The following is a 23,717-nucleotide window of genomic DNA, read 5'->3' on the forward strand; positions in this document are numbered from 1 at the left end:
ATGCCCACAATGTACACACCTTCTGATGACATCCAGCAGGATAATGCACCATGTCAAAGCACAAATCTTCTCAGACTGGTATTGGGAACATGACAATGAGTTCACTGTACTCAAATGTCCTCCACAGTCACCAGAACTCAATCCAATAGAGCACCTTTGTGATGTGGTGGAACGGGAGATTCACATCATGGATGTGCAGCCGACAAATCTGCAGCAACTGTGTGCTGCTATCATGTCAATATGGACCAAAATCTGTGAGGAATATTTCCTGTATCTTGTTGATTATATGCCACGACGGATTAAGGCAGATCTGAAGGCAAAAGGGGGTCCAACCCGGTACTAGTAAAGTGTACCTAATAAAGTGGCCGGTGAGTGTAGTTGTCCACAGTACCATTATAGACGCACACCAGGCTATCAGTAAAATGATGCTCTTCATAATCACCACAGTATTAGACTTTATAGGCAAAAGTATAATAAAACATTCAATCTTGAGAACATCAGCTTGTGTTTTTATTAAGCCCTGCAGTACAAGCCATTAGAGATGGTCAGCATATAATAACTGGACTACCAGCATTATGACTGCACTATAAAATAAATTGCTTATTGCTACTAAAAATGTTATTATACAAAAAGAGCCTTTTTATGAAGAGCTGAAGAGGTCGCACTGGCAGAATACATAATTCATGGTCTGTTTAAAAAAAACAACAACTCGCTTTTGTTTTTAGTATATGCGTATTGATTTTATGCAAAAATTGACCATCAATATCACGGTCAGCTCCATGCATCCCACTGTTACTGATGCTTACAGTCTATAAAATGAGCTAATATGCTTGACCTCTGATGATTTCTAATTACGAAGTGTTATTGTCCAGCTCTGAAAGATTTCTTAGTCTTGTCTATCGCAGCTCTGCAGGAAATTGAAGCAGGGTAAAAAATAAAGGCCAGTGGACGAGCTGCCTATACAGTAATTATTTGAAGTGCTGTTCAAAAAGAAGCACACGGGATTATAGACACTTAAGAATACTCACGCTCGCCGATTCACTTTTGATGTCCATCAGAATTGTTCCTTACCGATAGCGGATGTCTGATCTTTTCAGATATGCAGCATGAAGCACTTCACGGTGTGCTTGCATTTTCCATGAGAGCTCACTGCCCACACTTGCTCTTTAAGGTTAGGAGGATTTTTCTTTGACTTGTTCTCAAAGTGCTTTTACGTAGGTCACTTTTTTCTTTTCTTTTTTTTTTGTGGTGTTGCTGGGTAGCATTTAAAATATTGTTATGTGGGAAACATTTATTCATTTTCCTTCGACTTAATCCCTCATTTATTAGAGGTCGCCACAGCGGAATGAACCGCCAACTATTCCAGCATATTCCAGCATATGAAGCAGCGGATGCCTTTCCAGCTGCAAACTTAGTACTGGAAAACACCCTTGTACTCACACACACACACACACACACACACACACACACACACACACACACACACACAAACTCATTCACTATGGCCAATTTAGTTTATTCAACTCACCTATAGTTCATGTCTTTGGACTGTGGGGGAAAGCGAAGCACCCGGAGGAAACCCACGCAAACACGAGAAGAACATGCAAATTCCACACAGAAATCCCAACTGGCCCAGCTGGGACTCGAACCAGTAATTGTCTAGCTATGAGGTCACAGTGCTAGTGGTAACCAGGTCCATGCATCATATCAAACTGCATAGGGAGACAAATGGTAATAATAAACATTTACTAATCGATGTAATACTTTCGGAAATCATAATCGCAACATATACATATATATCCATGCCTATGATTAGATGGCCAGAAAGTGCTAATTATATATTGATTTCTGAGATGCAGCAAAACCAGAGAATGTTGTGTACCACACGATGTTATATGAAATTTACCTTTATTTGTGATATGACTAAAAAGTGGTCAGTAAAGTATTTGATATGTAACCAATATGTCACGGCAACAAGCAAATATGTGCATTCAATTTATATATATAAAATGTAAAAAAAAAAAAATATATATATATATATATATATATACATTTATTATATATATATAAATTTATTATATACATATATATATATATATATATATATATATATATATATATATATATATATATATATATATATGTATGTATATATATATATATATATATATATATATATATATATATATATATATATGTATATAAATTTATTATATATATGAATTTTTTATCATTTATTTATTTGTTTGTTGTAATAATTGTCAAGTTTATTACATTAAATACAAACAAACTCAAATAAACACTCCCCACTTGAGATATTTTTTGTCATTTTTTTGTTACCGAATGGTTAAAACAGACACTGTTTGTGGAAATCTTGTTTTAAAGATTTCTCTGTAATAAATAGGGACATAAAAAGCTCTTTATGACCACAGTGCACCCTTCTTCTGAAGGCTGCTTCCAGCAGGATAACACGCTATGTTATTTTAAAATATATATATATATGTGTATTCTTTTGGTTAAAAAAAATTCTGGGTAAAAAAAAATAATTTCCCCCTTGAAAACAATATATTTAATTTCTTGAAAGATTTATAATAGTTTACAGTAAACATTTTAGACTAAATAATGAAAATAAATAATTTATTTTTGCTGTCTTCGTAAGTATCAAAAACACAGATTTCTTTACAAATTAAAATGGCATCTTTGGATATCTTTTCTGCTGGAGATACTGTTGTCTAAAAAAAACTAAACAAACAAAATAAAGTAAATAAAAAATCCTAAACATACCGTACAAGGGAATGGTATTACAGAAAATTTGGTCGGTTTTAAAATCTTGACTTTTCCAAACCACAGTATACCTTGAAAATGGTTATCGTTCATCACCTAGTCAAAGGGTGAACCATCTTAAACTGGTTTCTTGAACATGACAATGATTTTACTGTACTCAAATGGCCTCCACAGTCACCAAATATCAATCCAATACCTTTTGGGATGTGGTAGAACGGGAGATTCCCATCATGGATGTGCAGCTGACAAATCTGCAGCAACTGTATGATGCTATCATGTCAATATGGACCAAGATCTCTGAGGAATATTTCCAGTACCTTGTTGAATCTATGCCACAAAAAATTAAGGCAGTTCCAAAGGCAAAATGGGGTCCAACACTGTACTAGTAAGGTGTACCTAATGAATGTTTTAAACACTAAAAAAACACTGTCCCTGATTGCTGTTGTTTGTCTTCTAATATAACACACTATACAAAATAAAACAGTCTGTCCTTTGGCGCTCAGCGATCATCACGTCACATATCATTTATTTAAAATATTTTGTAGTCTGAATCTGTTGAACAAAAGTTGACCCTACAAGTTAAAATCTTGTGGCAAAGCTTTACAAGAAATATATGGGTTCTCTTATTTTCTCGTTTTTTCCATCTCTCCGCTAGCTGTTTTCTGCAGGATGTAAAAATGAGAGATAACTGTGACATCCCGTGTCACTCCAGGGGAAGATGTATCTGCAAAGTGTTCCTCAAGGTCAGTGTAGCCACTCAAAAAAAGCCACATAGATCTCTCGCACGCTGTGATAAATTGTACCTCCGCCATTCCTGTATTTCAGATGCTTTCCGACGATAAACGCAGTCACCAAGCCGGAGCTGCGGAGGGTGATTAAAGCACTTTGTCTTGAGTCATATCTACTCTCCTGATTCCCTTCGCTGATTTCTGTTCCTTCTCTTCTCTTTGCCTTTCTTAACTCCCTTTTGCTTTGCAAACAAAAAGCCGATGCAATTCAGACTGCTTTGTCAGAGCAATGCGCCAAACAAATAGCAGATGATAAAGCTTTAGTCTTTGTTTTATTTTTCTGTCTGTCGATGCATGGATTGCCACATTTTGACCCAATGTTGAGTTTGGAAATCTGGAATATCCCCTCAGATTTTGATAGTAGGTTTGTAGAGAAGCAGAGCTGTGGTCTGAGAAGACATTTCCATTAACCCTCTGTGGTCTGAAGGAGTTTTGTGGACTGGAGAAATGCGCTGACATGCCCTGATATTTGTGCTTTTTTCAGTTGCTTATGAAAGGTTTAAGTGACTAAAGTCTTAAGGGTGCTTTCACACCTACACAATTGTTTGGGAACCTGTCCCGTTTACTCCCTTAGCTCGGTTCTTTTGGACATATGTAAAACCCGCAATCATGCTCTGATCTGTTCCAACAAACAAAAACAATCGCTCCAAGGTTGTCTAAACGAGGTGGTCTTGGCTTGGTTAAAACAAACTCTGGAGCAGTTCGATTGTAGTGAGAAAGCAAAACAATCCTCTAAACTAACAAACAAGACTATATCACAGTATTTTATGGTTATGTAATAGTCATATATATATATATATATATATATATATATATATATATATATGTATGTGTGTGTGTGTATGTATATATATATATATATATATATATATATATATATATATATATGTATATATATGTGTATATATATATATATATATATATATATATATATATATATATATATATATATATATATATATATATATGGCTACAGGTAATCACGTGATGTAAAAACACAAGCTTGCGTTTCCTGTCTGCCACATTCACATGCGTATGATTGGACGTCTATGGGAATTTTCACTGAGAGGTACGGTACGGGTCGGTATACGGGTCACCTTTATCAAGCTTGCGTTTCCACTGCCATAAGGGTACCCTTTTGGTGGGGGTGGTGTACGACAGAAAGTTTCAGATGGCGTCATTTTTACTCGAGGAAATGTCACCCTAAACCCATACAGGTCGTTCGCGACATATGAGAAGCACTTCTCACAAAACAGATGCTTTATACATATAAATACTTGTTTATAAATGTTCATTTCTAACTTTACTATGTACATGATTTCATTATGACAGCAGATCAATAAAAATAGCCGACTGTAACACTGCGATTATATAAAATAAATAAATAAATGCAACATATATGAACACATACAGCCCCTTACAGTCTCCAATATGTTACCAACAACAGAAAAACTACACACAGCATACATTTAGTGCTTATTTGGGTTCAAAAACAACACATCATATAGCCCACAGTCAGAGCAAACCTCATATGTGTCTTTACCCTTCATCAGCACATGTAACCTCTGTTAGAAAGTAATTCATAATAGTCCAAAAGGTGATGATAGTTAAACATGGCAGTTTGTTCATGTTTTAGGTTGCAGAAACATAATTTGCTGTTTTTTTCCGGATTTTCCTTTTTTTTTTTTTTTTTATGCTTCACTCTCGCATTTATCTCTGTCTGACAGGATCGGATATCAGAGTGCTTCAATGATCACGCGCACGTTATTAATATGAGCTCAAGAAGTTCGTTATTTTAAATATAGATGCAAGACAGGCTCTCCAGAGAACACGAAACTGCTTGTGCTTTAGACAGGCTCGTAAAACAACAACAGGACAACAGATTTTGTTCTTCTTGGCTTTGAGGCTGTTCATCAAAACGACGACACTGTTTGTTTGCGCTCGGGTCAACCATGGCTTGTTATTACATGTATATATTATTACGGTGTAATGTCTCTGCAGTGGTTTGCAAACCCTTTGTAAAGGGTAACCAAAAAGTGGTAAGGTACGGTTCGCTTTTAGGTTCCATTTGACAGTATTTGAGACATTGCAGTGATGTATGGATGCAGTTCTCCAAGCTCATGGGATTCATACACAATATAAATTTTTATTCACTGCTCCATGACTTTATATTCTATACTGTACATTATTTCTGTTAAGTGACAAGACTTTTGTCCAAGCAAAGTCAGACCTTACTGTACTAATTAAATAAATAAAAATCAATGCATGATCATGTTTTATTTTTGTAAAATAGGTGTAATCTAAAGGTCTTTGCCTTTCATATTAGCCACTTCTGATACCAAACGATCACCTAGACGTCAAGTTATTAATTGTTGTTCCTAAAACTTGAATAAGCGACAAGACTTTTGTCAGGTAGTGTACATGATTGAGTTTTGAGAGAAAAATGTTCATGTCTGGTTACCGAACAACTAAAAGTGAATGAAAAAACTCCATTAAACACAAACCGAATATTTGTTCTCGAAACGTTTGAGAACTGGATCTTGTAGCCTAGAGATTTTGCTTTAAATGATGTGAAAATCATCTTGTTTACTTGCTTAAAGAACACAATAAATTGATTTGAATTTGGAAGAAGCTCTATGGCTCATATGCGAGTAGGCATGAACTTTCATTACTAATGCAGTGATTCACACCTGAGAAGACAAAGGCCCACATAATGAGCAGCACAATGGGCCATATGACTGATGAGGGGAGAGGAGGAGGACAAAATATGTGTTTATACATTTTCTGTTTTTAGTTTATTGAGAATTTATTTAGCTACCACACAAAATAATTAAGGATTAAATTAAAATGATTGTTGCAGCAATGGTGCTGAACACCAACATTGTGTACGTATGTGTAACAAGTAAATGAAATCAGTTGTGTTGCATTCAACAAAAAGTGAATCCAGAGCCAAAAGTTTTGTCAGAGCCAAACAAATAGATAAGAGGCAAATAATGTCAGTCTTTAATGTCCTTTCTTTCTCTGCTGTTTTATTGATTGCCACTGGGTCTGGATGTTGAGTCTTGGAAATCTGTAAAAAAAAAAAAAAAAAAACCTCAGAGTTTGGTTGCGAGTTTGTGGAGAATCTGAGAAGACTTTCCATTTAATTACTAGTCCATCACTTAGGCTGAATACCAACATGTCCTGTGTGAGGTTGTAAACAGTTGAATAAAGTCAAGTCTGTTTGAGTCCATGGGATTGTTTACTTTTTGGTTAAACGTGTAGAGAAAGCACTTGGTTGCAAATCTTCAGTGTACTATTGAAAGGGGTAGTTCACCCAAAACCGAAACCATTGCCATTATTTACTCTACCTAGTTCCAAACCTGTCTGAGTTTCTTTTTTTCCTACACAAAGGAAGATATTTAGAAAAATGTTGGAAACCTTTAATTCCATGGTATTCGTTTTTCCTACTATGAAAGTTAATGGCTTCTAGCATTCTTTAAAAGATCTAATTTTGTGTTCAACATAATAAAGAAACACAAATGTTTGGAACTAGTGAAATGTGAATAATAGTGAGCATATTGTCATTTTTGGGGTAAATTATCCCTTTAAAGGAGCAGTCAGAATGTTACTATGTCGTGACAGTGATTAATATGGAAATGTGCTTGGAAAATGACTCTAAAAGGGGATTAAATCTATATTTCTTCTCATTTGATAAATGGATCACCAGGAAGCTTGCAGAAAAGCAACATCAAATACCTCAAAGAGAGGCACAACACATTGTGGGATTTTGATCTGGCCCCAGGAGAGTCGCTCCTTCTCCGAGTTCAAAGTTTCTTGTAGTTGTAGCAGAGTTTGAGGTGTGTAGAGCCCCAGAGCCCAGCCTGAGCAAACCCTCAAAGACCAGAGACTGCCAGAACATGATTTCACATCAGTGCAACACCGCTTCAAAAACACCACCAGTCTGAGACATAGAGGATACCTTCCCTAACACGTTTTCTTTGATCATTGGCAAAATAAAATTAATTTCATATATATATATATATATATATATATATATATATATATATATATATATATATATATATATATATATATATATGTTAGTTGAGCCTCACATTATATTGAAATAATCAAATTATTGCAAATGTTCATATTGTATATGTCGGAATAGTTTGCCATAAATTAGCAGTTTAAAACAAAAAGATGCCATTGGCACACGCCGTGAAAGACATCAGGCAATGTGCATCTCAGAAACAAAACAGAGTTGACATGCTGCTTTTCTGGACGTGAAAAACAAAGGAATGAATTAAAAAAATATATAATAATATATACATATATATATATATGTATATGTGTGTGTCTGTGTTTATTCTACCATGCGAATGACGAAGCAGAAGTCAAGACTCATCAGACCAGGCAACGTTTTTTCCAATCTTCTATTGTCCAATTTTGGTGAGCCTGTGTGAATTGTAGCCTCAGTTTACTGTTCTCAGCTGACAGGAGCGGCACCTGGTGTGGTCTTCTGCTGTTGTAGCCCATCTGACTGTGCATTCGGAGATGCTCTTCTGCATACCTCGGTCGTAACGAGTGGCTATTTTAGTTACTGTTGCCTTTCCATCAGCTCAAACCAGTCAGAACTTTCACTCACTAGATATTTTCTTTTTTTTTCGGTTTTGAAATACTCAGACCAGCCCATCTGGTCCAACAACCATGCCAAGTCTAAAATCTCTTTAAATCACCTTTCTTCCCCATTCTGATGCTCGATTTGAACTGCAGCAGATCGTCTTGACCATGTCTATGCAAAGTTTCATAAAATAATTTCGAGGTGCACATGATATGATTGAGCACGACTGGCTGCTCATCTGTAATCAGTAATAGTCCAATCAGAGTGATCCAAGCTTACAATACATAGACAGATTTTATCCTACTGCTCTATCTTCGTTTTGAAAGAATCCCCCCTTCCACACCATCTCCACCTTTTCTTCCCTTTTCTAAGGGGAGCTCTCAAGAACTACCTGATTTTGGATCCCATTATTTGCTTATTGACCGGGCGAGAGCCCTGGGCTCAAGTATCTCCAAGCACAGGGTTCTCTCCCGGGACAGCATGCCAAACCTGCTATTCACGCCAAGCATATCTAAGTAGGAACTCTTGAAATGCCTAAATGCATTGAGTTGCTGCCCTGTATATGTGTTTATAAAAATATACCTCTTGTTGGTGCAATGGCCTAGAGCAGGGGTCACCAATCTCATTCCTAGATGTCTGGTGCCCTTCAGAGTTTAGCTCCAACTTGCCTCAACACACCTGCCTGGTTGTTTCAATTACACCTAGTAAAACCTTGATTAACTTGTTCAGGTGTGTTTGATTAGGGTTGGAGCTAAAATCTGCAGGACATCGGCCCTCCAGAAACAAGTTTCGTGATCCCTGCCCTGGAGGTTAGCGCGGCGACATATGTTGCAGTAGCACGTTAGGGCGTCCTAAGTTTAAATCCTGACTCAAGGACATTTCCCTAAGCTACTCCCCTCTCTCTCTCTCCAACTTCGCTTTCTGTCTCAATACTGAAAAAAATAAAATCTTAAATAATATTAATGAAAAAACAAAATAAATGAATGAAAAATAAAAAGTAAAAAAAGTTGTTTTTTTTTCCCCATTACCTGAATGATTTTTTTCATGCTGAAAAAACTATACCTGTGAAGCAAAGTTTGGTTATTTTGGTTATTTGGTTATTTTCAATTGATTTATTTAAATTGTTTGCACTGTTAAAATGTCTGATTTGCTTCATGCAACAGTAAAATGTGACTTTTCAATTTCAAAAGTTGTAATGGTTAATAATAATAAAATAGTATAAAATGTATGTTTTATTTCAATCATTTTTATTCTATTAACTATTGAATATCGCATTTCTTACCACGCCACCATGAAACATTTTTCTGTATTATTTCAAAGCCCCAAAAATCAAGACCACAAAACTTTTAGTATTTAAAAAAAAGTCCTGCTGATATAAATGCCACAGTATCCAAAAAAGGGATTATTTCTCAATCAAGAGGGCTTTGTCTGGCTGAGGTGAGTTACTTGAGTGTACTTATGAACTTTCTAAGGAAGTTTTTCTTTTACTCCTGAAAACCGGTTCTCAAAAACAAAACTTGATCATTAACCAAAAAATGACTTTTGTAAACATTTGTTTGTTAGTTAATCAAAAACAGTTCAGTGAGACAAAAAAACTCTTATAAACTGATTCAAAACATACAGTGGTACATACAGTTATGAAGATTTAGAAACAGTGACATCTGTAATCTTAATTATTTGCTTTAATCTGAATAAAACAATAACATGTTTAAGGTATTTAAATGATTTGCTTTTTGAATGGTTCTTTCATTTTCCCATTTTACCTGTTGTAGTACTTGGTTTAATTAACCTCATTATGTCCCCATTCGATGCTAGTTTACTCCGGTGTTTTACGCAACAACAGTTTGTTCGTCAAGTCAACATGTATGTTTTTGGGCATTTAGTTTTTGATTTTGCGACAAGTTCAACTGCTGTTAATTTGTCACTGTGTGTGAACAGACGACAGTGTATACAAATTATCAAGCAACAGGCTACCTCTGCACTCTGTAAATACTATTGCGTTTCATTCATGCCCCCGCTACAAACGCACATGTATTAAACCAATCTCATTTGTTTGCTTTTAAAAGCCTGAAAACTGTGGCGTGTGAATCTTGTTGCAGAATGTAGCAAAAAGTACTACAAAATAGTAATAATTTAAGCTGTTTACATGACTGTACTGCACTTCAATAATGCAAATAAAACAGGAATACTCCACATGTCTTAATTTGATTTCTGTTTAGTTTGATTGTCACTTTAGTCAGATTAGGGTAATCAAAAATTTCTGTTTACATGGTAGACTCATAATCAGAGTGTTGTCTTGATCATATTAAAATCTGATTATTGGTGCCCATGTAAACATTCTCAATGAATAGTAGTGCATATATATATATTTAGCAGCTAATTGGCAAATAACATGCAGGTTTTAGAACCGAAACAGTTTGTGCATTAATACTATAGTAAAAAAAAACACATCTTCCAACTCACATTGCTGTGCTACAAATGATATTTTTAGTGTTTTTGCGTTCCTCATTATGAACAATTCAATGAAGCTAAATTGCCAGCACATGCATTAAAAGAGTGCTTCTCGATATGCCCAGCTGTCTCTGTTGTTATGGCGAACACTGAAACGAGCACTAAAGTGGTGCGCCTGAAGGCAGAACGTCCAGGTTTGGGCTGGGCGGCGCTCCAAATGGACCGTGTTTGTAAATGCAGGTCTTTTTTGTCTCAGCGTGTTGCAGCTCAGTGGAGGTTCACGCGGGGATCACTTCATTGAGGAGCAGTGTGAAATCCTCGCTCCTGTGTGTTCTGCAGCAGTGGGGTGTGTGATCTGGCTCTCTCCCACACCATCTGGACATGGTAGAATGTTCAAACATGCTCCAGCTCGTGTCTGCTTGGAAACACTCCACTACCTATTTGCAGGACTGGTACACCTGTACAGGGTTACTCTTGTGGATTCACAACCACTCTGACCATCAGGCCAGAGCCCAGAGAGTATATAATGATGTAAAGATCATAAACTGAAGCATAGTATTTAAGGGCTTGTGTTTTGCCCTATTTACAAGATGTAAGACAAGCCTTTGGTGTCTACAAAATGTGTCTAACATTTCAGCTCAAAATACCTGTCAGATTATTTATAATACATTGCTGAAAATGCAGATTTTGGTGTCAGAGGAAAGTGTAGCTGTTTGTGTAGCCTGTGCCTTTAAATGCAAATAAGCTGCTTCTTTCTGCCCACCATTCCGGCATGCGTGTCTGCTTTTCCTGCGTCATGTCAGATAAACAGCAGTCAGTGACGGAGACGGAGACAGACACGGATGTAGCAGAGAGTCAAATATACCTAGAAAAATTTGATGTATTTGTGGTGGAGTTTATTCAAGCTTTTCTGCAATGATTTATTTCCTTAAAATTCTACACACAATACCCTATAATGACAGTGTGAAAAAAAAGATTTAAATTGTTGCAAATTTGTTAAAAAAAAAAAAAAAAAAAAACTGAAAAATCACATGTACATCAGTATTCACAGCCTTTGCTCAATACATTGTTGATGCACCTTTGGCAGCAATTACAGCCTCAAGTCTTTCTGAATATGATGCCACAAACTTGGCACACCTGTCTTTGGGAATTTTTGCCCATTTCTCTTTGCTGTACCTCTCAAGCTCTATCAAGTTGTATGGGAAGCAACAGTGTACAGCCATTTTCAGATCTCTCCAGCGATGTTCAATAGGATTTAGGTCTGGGCTCTGGCTGGGCCACTCAAGGACATTCACTGAGTTGTTGTGAAGCCAATCCATTGATATTTTGGCAGTGTGCTTTGGGTCATTGTCCTGCTGGAAGATGAATTGTCGCTCCAGTCGGAGGTCAAGAGCACTCTGAAGCAGGTTTTCATTTAGGATGTCTCTGTACATTGCTGCATTCATCTTTCACTCTATCCTGACTAGTCTACCAGTATTGATCACCTCCCTGACTAAGGCCCTTCTCCCCCAATCACTCAACTTAGATGGCCGGCCAGCTCTAGGAAAAGTCCTGGTGGTTCCAAACATCTTCCACTTAAGGATGATGGAGGCCACTGTGCTCATTAGAACTTTCAGAGAAGCAGAAATTTTTCTGTAACCTTCCCCAGCCTTGTGCCTCGAGACAATCCTGTCTCGAAGGTCTACAGGCAATTCCTTTGGCCTCATGCTTTTGTGCTTTGACATGCACTGTCAACCCTGGGACCTTATATAGACAAGTTTATGCCTTTTCAAATCATGTCCAATCAACTGAGTTTACTACAGGTGAACTCCAATGAAGCTGCTGAAACATCTGAAGAATGATCAGTGGAAAGAGAATGTGCAGCTTCACGGCAAACACTGTAAATATTTATGTACATGTGATTTTTCAGGTTTTTTTTTTTTTTTAATCTTTTTTTTTCACATTGTTATTATGGGGTATTGTGTGTAAAATCCAGAGGAAATAAATGAATTTATTTATTTCCATTCTGGAATAAGGCTGTTACATAAAAAATGTGGAAAAAGTGAAGCGCTATGAATACTATGAATACCGAATGCACTGTATGTGTTGTAAATCTACACTGCAGAACAAATTGTCCCCCAAAAAGACAAAGTTTACAGTTACTGTAACTAAAAACATATGTTCATAAGAATCACTTGTTTGTCAATCAGACCATAGTGACTCTGAAATTTTCAAGTTTCATTTTGATTCAGACCTTACTAGTCTCAGTTTGACAGCTCTTTAACAGAGACTGATATTGTTCTCTGACTATATGCACTGTTTTGTAGCACCAGCATTTGTTGTTTGCATTGAAGGTAGACAAACAGAAATTGGCCAAGTCAGTAAGGTGCATACAAACAAGATTGACCAATACAAGATGTAACCCAATGTGTCGTTCCGGGTCCATTTCAGTCATATCCACAATAGACCCCGGTGTCTTTCCCAGTCTCGCTTGTCTTGTTTGCTGTTCAGTGCCTGTGGAGTTGAATTAAATGGCGCAGGTAAAGTGGGCTCTGTTTGCTGGATGAGACAGACTGTCTCCTTGAATTTTCAGCACCTGGTGTCTTTCTGTCCTCACTGAAGGGCTCTGGCCCCGCTGCAATGAGCCTTAATCTGGGAGATCACTCTTTATCCTGCTGCTTCCAGGGGCAATGTGGAGGAACATATCAAGCCATCTCTATGGATTAGGCCGTGTGCTCTCTTGTGGGGACAAGTGATGGAAAAGCAGTCAATCTCCAGGGGATTGTGGCTTTACTCTTTCACCTTCTCTCTATCTCTCTTTGTCTCGCGCTGTTGGCAAGAGTGTTCTGTTATTGTTAGTTGGGTGTTTTTATTACCGCAGCAGTTGTGTTGCAGTCTGTTGGCAGCTATTCACTTGGATTCCCATTTGCCTTAAGCCTTGATACCTATATTTTGAAAGGCTATTAGTAATCATAAACACTCTTTATTGAATATTTATGTGAGTGTTCTATTTAAGAAAGCATTAAAATTGTAAATAAAATATATTTGAATTTAGATTTTAGGCTTCTGTTGCAAACTGTTTGAATTAAATTGATTTGAATTGAAGACGGATTATAATGGACTGAAAGTCAAAGAAATCAAAATGATTAAACAGACATGGATAGATGGATAAATAGGTAGTGATGGATGGACACAACGGCTGATAGATGGACAGAAAAACATTGAGATGGATGGACAAATAGAGAGAGAGAGGGATAGATAAATGGACCAATAAAGGTAAACTGATGGATGAAGGATGGACAGAAAAAGAGACAGAGGGATGGATAAATTGACCAATAAAGAGGATTTGATGTGTGATGGATGGACAGATAAAAAGAGTTTGGTTGATAAATGGAAATAGAGATGATGGACAGAAAAAGAAGGATGGATGAATAATTGGACATAAAGAGGGACTGGTATAGATGAATGAAAGATGGATGACATAATAGACAGAGCGTTAAAACTGAGAGGAAGAGTTAAAGAGCTAGAGGTGATCATTATATCATATAACATTGAGTTAATAATATACTAATATTCCTGTCATTCCAAATTATTAAAAAAAGTCCACATTTTGGAAACTCTCGATAAATGTTTGACCTCACAGTGACAATTTCAGTGTTGCTTTGAGTCCCATTCACTTTTTGTATGTGCAATATTTAAATATATATATATATATATATATATATATATATATATATATATATATATATATATATATATATAGAATTTGAAATGTCATTTTGGGTAAAACATGTCTGCTAATAGAAATAAACGTCACTAACAGTCTGATGAAGTTTGTTGAACACTCACAGCCATCATTCAGCCGTTCTTGATCGCTGCCAGTGAATAAGCACAGTATCTGAAGGTCATGCAGCGAGAAGGTGAGGTCTGAACAGCACTGTTGCGCTCCTCCACGTAAAACAACCTGCCATCCACAATCTGATACACATATTCATTTACACAGAGAGACGTTAAACCTTTCTGCGCTTATGTTTGTGTTTGGTAAAAAAAAGTGAGCATGTTAAAGAAAATAGTGTCTGTCTGTATATCCGTCTTTGACAGCGTCCTACGCTAGATTCAGTCTAGTGAAGCGCTACTGCAGGCATCGGTGGAGACGAGGTGAAGAAGAGCCGGCGCTGATTTCTCCTCCGCCATTGACAGCACAGAGTAATGACTGGTAATGCTTGAGTGTGATTACTGCACGTCATTTTTCTTCTTTCTCTCGTGTTCACTCTCCAAGAGAATGTTTTATCTGTGAAAGCGTGTGTACTCATGTGTGCACGATTTGGGTTTGTGTGTGTGTGTGTGTGTGTGTGTGTGTGTGAGTGGAAGAGAGAGGGAGACAGATACCGATGTTGAAATGCACAAGTAACCATAAATGACAAAAAGAGAATGAAGACGACAAACAGACTGCAAAACAGAGATTTTTTTTCATATGAAAACACAAATATTTGATGTGACCCTCTCCTCAAGAAATGAAATGTCGGCTTTCTGTGACTGCATAAAGTAACATGTAACAAATGCAGCTGAAAGAAGACGTTAGAGGGCCAAGAACCACAGAGGAAGCACCATAGAAGTAATAGGAGAAAGTTTACTCAAAATAGGTGAAAAAAATCTCAATACATTTTCTACTAATATGATTTGATAGATCACTTTTGACCTATAGGTGGCGCTCTTAGGATATTGAAGTTTGGTCAGTTTGAGGTTAAGCCAGCAAAGTTTCACAAGGAAGCTTAACTATTTTACATATTGTCAGAAAAGAGATTAATTTGTACAAAATCATACAGTTTCATTTGTATGAATGTGTAAAAATTTTAAAGGGTCACAAAACACATTTTTTGAGATGTTGACAGTGATATTTGTGACCCACGCTGCTAAAAGCAGTATTAGGACACATTTATTTTGCTAAAAAGTGAAAATTGGTTGTTTTTGCATTATTTCGAGCAAATTCGTTCTTCCGGTTTGAAACTAATTTTGAAGCTCATTGAGTTTTCATCATTAATTCACTTGGTTCTAACCAATTAGTGCATTCTGTTGTGTATGAGGTGCAACTTTTATAATAATTATTTTATAACAATAGTATGCATGATAGCTTCGAAGACCTGTTACAGTGTTTAGATGGCGGAGAGACGCCATGTTGTGTTGCCAACCATAATTAAAACAAGTGTCATGGGTCGTCAGTGTTACTTTTATAAATGTGCCACAATGAAGGTTTTTGTTTCCATGAGTGCAGCTCACATGTGTGGATTACACTTACTTGTATGGATTACTTTGGTCTGCTAACACACGACAAAAACATGTTTGTAAGCAACATTATTTACCCGTGAGCTTTACACATGTGCAAATGATGAAATCCGGATTTGCCACTTGTCTTTTTTTTATTATTTTTTTTTTTTTTAAAGTCGCGGTTACAGTTTGTCTTGATTGTCCTGTCTCTACAGATTAGGTAAGTGTGTGATCAGTGTTCTTTGTTTATGTTTATTCAGATGGCAAAGTTAGTTTGCATCGTCAGCCGTACTCTTTCAGTTTTGAAAGACATACCTTACCGTCATGTAGGATTTTCGCCGCATTTCATGAGAGGATATCCTATACATATACAGCTGTTTGACAGTATTCTCTGCACCTACAAAGTCTCTGCATCTACCGAAAAATGCGAAGAGTTTTTTTTCTCTCCCATATATGGTGCGTGGTATCAAACATTCCATTAAAACAACGCTCTTTCAGCAGTTCCTCGCATTCATTATCTTGTTTGTCATAGGGGGCATGCATGAAATGTTCCTGAATGAAAGGGTAAGTGCCAAACTGCAGTTAAAGTCAACAAATTAAGAATGAAACACCCAAAATTACATGAAACTCCGAAGGAAGTGTAAATAGCCTGGTGACGCAATGATGTTAATTGAATTTTGTGCTATAACATGTAAAACGGGATCATGAAGCATTCAAAAGCAACTCATGTAAACACCTTAATCATATCATGGTCTTTTTTAGATTAAGGCAAATACTTTGATTACTGATGTCAATAACGTAGTCACTGTCTATCTTCTCTACATCTCCAAACCCATTAACTAAATCAACCCTCATTGGGGGATGAGCAAATCACATTAAAATGTTTCAATTAAATCTTTAGCCACTAGATCAAAAAGTTACAAATTGACATGAGATAGCATTGTGTAAAACCTGATTTATACTTCTGCACCGTGTAATCACCACTGCGTATATCTAGAATGTAGCTGTCAAGATCACCCACAATCTAGCCTGTGCAGATTGCTGGAGAACTACACATCTGCCACTATATGAAATACAATGCCCAGAAGTATTTGCACTCACACACCAGTTTCTGATTCCCCTTAATTACACACACACACCTGGAAGCTCCTTGTGGACTGATTACTAGGATTATGAAGACACGTCATTTCCGCACACTCTTTGCTGAGTCTTGTTAACTGGAAGTGAGCGTTTCTTAGCACTTTCTTGTCTTGCCTTGTCATCTTTTGACCTTTGCTTTGATTATCCATCCGGTTGTTTTGCCGCCTGTCCTGACCATTCGCCTCTGACTACGCTTTTTTATTTACAGAATTGCATGTTTACTGTAAAATGTACAATAATTTTCACAAAGCAACTTAAAACACAGTAACATACTGCATAACTGTTCTACAGTTCATTACGGTTAAATACAGTTTAATTTACAGAAATCCTTAGAAGTTCAGTAGGCTGTGGGGTTTCTATGTTCTACTGCGTCTTTCCAACTGTTTCTTTTATGGTGTTTTGGGTTAATGCCGGCAAAATGTGTGATGCTACTGTAGATGTGGCTCAATCTTCACGAAGAAGAAAGATGCAGGAACTAGTGAACGTTCAACAACTTTATTCATAAAGTTGCAAGACTGCGCTCTAAGTTTACCCAACTACGACGACTTTTGCTGCTGAGAAAGCCAGAAATGTGAAAAAAGTGCCATTTCTATCATTAGTTTCTTTCAGATCTTTAAAAATCTATATAGTACTGGATGATGGAAGCCCAGCTACTGTAAATGTGTTGCAGTGATACAGCTTGCATATTGTATCATTTCCCTTCACCATTTTTACTGCATTTATGGTAAAACGACCCTTCTAAAGTCATACGTGGTGCTGTTTCCAGGAGGTAGTCATGTGATGTATAGCAATGCACATTAGTTTTTCTCTGTCTTGATACAATTTATCAAGGAGGAGGGAGAGAATTGCTTCTTTATTCGATGCCTGAAGTTATTATGTCACTTCATGCATTTCATCAATTTATTGTTTGTATGAATTTGTCACTGTCAGCTCCACACGGAATCTGTATATGTCTGTGATTTAGAAAGTTGTGCATATTCTAGCACCATTTGTGTTCATCTTTGATTTTTATTGGTTTTGAATACATGGCAATATTTAATAATTGAATATACCATATTGATAGCATGGACATTTTAATCTGCCATGAATAATTATGTCCTTTAGGAATATTTAGATTGTTTTAGTGTTTGTTCACTGCAGGACTAAATGCTTGAAGACTTAAGCATTATATTTTCAAACATGAACATTTCCATATGTTAATCTGACAAGATATTAAATCAATTTTAGGCAGTGGTGGAAAGAGTACAAAAAAAAATCATACTCAAATAAAAGTACCTTTACTTTCCTAAAAATGTAGTGCAAGTAGAGTTAAAGTATCTGTTGTAAATTTGACTCAAAGTATGAGTAAAAAATAGACCTTTCTAAAGTACTCAAGAGTAGAGAGTATTACACTGTAAAAAGCTGATGCATTTACATGTATTTTGTGCATGTGTGTGTAAACTTAACATTCTGTAGTGCATGGAGTTATTGCCTAACAGGCACCCAATGTCATACATCAATAATATTAGGTTAGATTTTGGTTATGGTGTCGGGTGACCAAAATTTAATATCTAGCCAGCGTCTAAGGACAACATTATTTTGATGTCCAATAATAATTTTAGCTTGTTAGAAAGTAACCAAAATCCAACGTAGAGCAAAAATCTTAAACCAACGTCATATTGATGTCAAATACTGACATTTATTCAACATGTATGGCAACCATAATCCAACGTCTGATAGACGTCATAGTGGTAACATCCACATAATGTTAAGCTGTATCATCATTAGACGTTGTTATTTGGTTGGTTTTAGGTTGGATGTTGGACATTGACATTGACCTGATGTTGAGTTTTTACGTCAACCTGATTTTCATTTAGAAACAAAATGCAACGTCTATGACGTTAAGGTACAATGTCAATCTGACGTCATGTTGATGTCTTGTGCCTGCTGGGTGTTTAAGGCCATTTTGATCATCATACAGTAAACATCCTTCATCTTCTCATCAGTAACATGCTTCTAAACAGTCTCTGGGTCGATGCGTGTAAATATTTTGGACATCTTCTTAGACACTTTTAATGCTTCCAAACAGTTTGCTGGAATTATAAGTCGCCCATGTCTTGAGGTAGTTTATCATGAGGCGATTACCTTCTATATGCGATTTGATTAGACGGAAATCACAGGACATGAAAAAATAAAGTAGTGACTGCAGGTTGAAGGAAAAAAGTGGAGTAAAAGTACCGTAACAGCACTAAAATTGTAGTCAGGGGAAAGTAAAAGTATACATTTGTAAAACTACTTAGTAAATTGCAATTCTGGAGAAAAACTACTCAATTACAGTAGCTTGAGTATTTGTAATTAAATACTTTACACCACTGATTTTAGGTAATATTAATTTCTTCATTATAATACCTAATAACAAAATCAAACATCAAAATAATTTTGTTAAAACACTTTATTTAAAATAAAAGTAAAAAATGATGTAAAAAATGTATTATTCATTTATTCATTCATTTTCCTTCAGCTTAGTACTTTAGTACCTTATTCATCTGGGGTTGCCACAGTGTAATGAACTGCAACTTATCCAGCCTGTTTTTACACAGCGGATGCCCTTCCAGCTTAGTTAATTCATTTCACCTGTCTTTACCACATGTCTTTGGACTGTAGGGGAAATCGGAGCACCCGGTGGAAACTCACGCCAACACGGGGAGAACATGCAAACTCCACACAGAAACGCCTACTGGCCCAGTCAGGACTCGAACCAGCGACCTTCTTGCTGTGAGGCATCAGTGCGAACCACTAAGCCACCGTATGTTGCTTTAACTTTAACATGTAACTGACTATTTCTCTCTGTTGAATCAGACCAGCCCGACTGGCACCAACAACCATGCCACGTTCAAAGGCACCTTTCCTCCCCATTTTGATGCTCGGTTTGAACTGCTGCAGTTGTCTTGACCATGTCTACATACCTAAATGCATTGAGTTGCTGTCTTATGATTGGCTGATTAGAAATTTAGAAAAAGAGAGACTTTAGCAAGCTTTTCAGATTGCTGGATCATCCCTCATAAACATCTCTTATCCCTGATTCCATTTCATCCTGACACCTTGCATCGTTTTCCATCATTTGCGAAAAGTTCAACTTTGTTTGCCGTGTCTGATGTGTAGTAACTTCTTCAGCACTGTCAGGATTGGGCAAATTAACACTCTTCTGTCACTCCTCCAACTTGCTGGAAAGACGTCCAGCCCTGAGCTCCATCTATTTGGTCTGTTCTGAGCGACTCTCCAGCCCAGGCCAGATGGAGGAGCTCATCACTGGAGCAGCGTTCGGCTGTGTTCAGGAGCCCACGGGACGCCCTTCAGTATGTTCATTCGCTCATCTGCTCCCACATCATCTTGAGCCTGTCTTAGCCTCTCTGTCTCTTTCTGAGTGGCTGCTTATAATCAGCATCTTTGTGTAGCCTTCATCTTCATCATCTGATAAATATGTACTTTTGGTACTGTAAATTTAAACAAATATTACTGACTGTTTATTTTTATTAGTATTACTAATATTATTGTTGTTGCTGTTGTTGTTGTTGTTATTACTTTTATTATTATTATTATTATTATTATTATTATTATTATTATTACTATTTACTCATTTATTTGTTTGTTTGTTTATTTATTTATTCATTAATTTGCCTTCGGCTTAATCACTTTATTCATCAGGGGTCGCCACAGCGAGATGAACCGCCAACTTACATTGTTTATAAAAATGCATATAAAACACATTTTAGAACAATATTTATTATTATTATTATTATTATTATTATTATTATTATTATTATTCATTTATTTTCATTTATTTTCCTTCGTCACTTATCAAAGGTCACCACAGTGGAATGAACCCCCAACTATTCCAGCATATGTTTTACGCAGAGGATGCCTTTTCAGCTGCATCCTAATGCTGGGAAACTTTTTAATTTTATTATTTTTATTTTTTAATTTTTTTGATTATTTTTATTAGTATTACCTTCTATATGCTATTTGATTAGATGGGAATCACAGGACATGAAAAAATAAAGTAGTGACTGCAGATTGAAGGAAAATAGCGGAGTAAAAGTACCGAAACAGCACTAAAAATGTACTTAAAGGAAAGTAAAAGTATACATTTATAAAACTACTTAGTAAATTACAATTCTGGAGAAAAACTACTAAATTACTTGAGTATTACTACTTTACACCACTGTTCATAAGAGACCTTTTACAGCATCGATAATTTAGATTTTTATTTAGTTCAACAAGAAAACATCAGTAAATAGCGCTATACCCCCTATCCTGCTTTACTGAGGTGAAGTTGGTTTTATATTCACTTTTGGTTCATTTTTGAACAATGACAACCTGTGATGTGGATATTGTTTGCCATGCTACTTTGCTTGCAAACTACATAATTAGAATTGTAGAATTATAAAGTGAACTTGTGGGTCATCTTTAATGGGCGCGAGTTAGCAATTTCAGGAGGCATGGCTTTGGACGACAGGGGAGGGATTGTATTTGAAAGATGCTATACTAACCGGTTAGCATTTGTCACCTACATCTAAATAGATTTCCAGAACTCTATTTTTACTAAACCATAAGAATTACCATATTTTATCCATAACCTACTGAAGAGAAAAAATTGTTGTTTAGAGTTACTATATACTATATAGTTACTACAGTAGTTTACAGTTCTATTGGATTGTGACCCCTGATGTAATTAAATTATATTAAAGACACGGCAATGGCGTCAGATGCAGCATATTGATTTTTAACACCAGGTTAAACTTTAAACAAAGAATAGACTTGGGTGTATTGGTGTGTGTGTGTGCGCCAGTGCATGCAAGGTTTCTGTATTTATAACCACCTCAGAGGACATTGGGGGTCGTGAGTCACTGGCATTGTCATTTTGAGGTTCGTGGGCTGAAAAGTTTGGAAACTCATGGCCTACAGTACTGCACCTTTAAACATGATTATGTTAAAACAAAAGCAAAGAAACTGCACTTCTAAATCATATCAAAGCCATAGAATAGCTCTGTGTGAGTCAGCTGTTCAGTAAAAAAAAAAAAAAAGCACACATCTGGTGCATTAAAACACACGTTTGTCTGCGAACAGATGCTTTCCATATGGTCCAAGAGAGGACTATGCGTTCTTGCAGACCTTTTTAATGATGTCTAGACACCATCATAAGTATCTGTACAAGAACAGGAGTGTTTTATATGACACGGCTCACCGCTGTTCCTCGCGGCCCCCTGCTGAATGAAGCCTGCACTGCTCACATCTACTTTATAAAGACTGACATGCCGCTTCTTGAGGGGAGAAGACAATTATATAGTCTGTGTGGCACTATGATGAACTGTGGGGCTCCAGGAACAGGCTCCGGGGTTTGTCTTGTCAGTCATGCCGTTATGAATTGGCCCCTTTCAGTCTACCTTTACCCTCGACCCCAGTCTGAAGACATGAGGTCACCAGGAACAGACAAGGTAAAAAGGAAGCGGCGCCTAATTCACCATTTACATTCAAGACTTCAAGGCTGCTTTGATAGAGGTGGCAATAGAGATGTCCCTCCTCTGTGTAATTGGATCGCTCTGATTGGCTGATTGTACTGTCATTCTGATATTCCCATAGTACAGAGAGAGAGAGCGAGAGCTTACCAAAACGCGTATAAAATGTATTTTATTTTATATTAAAAATATAATTTATGTTAAAAATTATTCATTAATTTTTTATTTATTCATTTATTATAAATAATAAATAAAATTATATTTACAAAACGTTTTCTATTGTTGTTCTACGTTTTCACATTATTATTATTATTATTTTTAATATTATTATTATTAAATCCTTATTTGTATCCGTTTATGTATATAAATAAAAATATTAATAACAAAACATTTTTAAATATATATATTCTATAAAATCCTGTTGTTCCAAATTATTATTATTATTATTATTATTATAAGTAATACGATTCATTTTATATATATATATATATATATAAATATCAATATTCATGTATGTATATATGTATGTATATATATATATGTGCGTGTGTGTGTGTGTGTGTGTGTATAACATATTCTATAAGTATATTATATTTATATATTTTTTTAAATCCTTAATGTATTGTTCCACATTATTATTATTATTATTGTTTTATTATAAGGAATGAGATACATTTTTTACAAAAAGTTTTTTTTCTACTATTGTTCTACACTTTCACATGATTATTATTATTATTATTACAATATTTTTTATTATACTATTATTACTATTATATTACTTTTTGTATCTGTTTATGTATATAAATTACAATAATATCTTCAAAACGGTTTTATATATTTAAAAGCTATAAAATCTTCAATGTATTGTTGCACATTTTTATTATTATTATTGATAATATTATTATTAATATTATTTTAGAGAGAGAGAAAAATACACAATACAAATAGTATTGAAACTAGCAAATAGTATTTTGTTAAACTAAAATAATTATCAATCTAGCCTGTTATTAAAGACAAAAACTAGAAATAAGAGTTATCATGAATGAATGTTAATAAATTTAAAATAGCTAAAATATTTGCTAAAACCCTGATTCACATGAGGAGCATATAATATTTCTGTCAGATCTTTGCTTAAAAGAAATAAAAAAAATATATGCAAAAAAAAAAACTCAACATGTATTTGCCTAATATTTATGTATTTTTTACACA

The 23,717-nt window shown here is 35.8% G+C and overlaps 1 protein-coding gene across 18 annotated transcripts in view; it reads left to right on the top strand.

Moving 5' to 3' along the window:
* Positions 1-23,717, top strand: part of LOC147832625 (uncharacterized) — a 201,289-nt gene that overhangs the window by 84,910 nt on the left and 92,662 nt on the right. For 3 of the 18 annotated variants that reach the window (XR_015517091.2, XM_088651517.1, XM_087295982.2), the window contains 2 exons: positions 3,440-3,527; positions 3,610-4,198. The exons of 12 other annotated variants lie outside the window; for them this stretch is intronic. Coding sequence is in view for 2 of the 6 variants with exons in the window: in XM_088651517.1 (XP_088507643.1) it covers positions 3,440-3,527; positions 3,610-3,663 (142 nt within the window). In the remaining 4 variants the exon portion in view is untranslated. Of the gene's footprint in view, positions 1-3,439; positions 3,528-3,609; positions 4,199-19,656; positions 19,799-23,717 lie in introns of those variants that run through there. 3 more of the 18 variants (XR_015945388.1, XR_015945389.1, XR_015945387.1) reach the window with 1 other exon arrangement.

The sequence above is a fragment of the Danio rerio genome, chromosome 19 (genome assembly GCF_052040795.2).
Source record: "Danio rerio strain M-AB ecotype USA chromosome 19, GRCz13ab, whole genome shotgun sequence".
Classification (NCBI taxonomy): domain Eukaryota; kingdom Metazoa; phylum Chordata; class Actinopteri; order Cypriniformes; family Danionidae; genus Danio; species Danio rerio.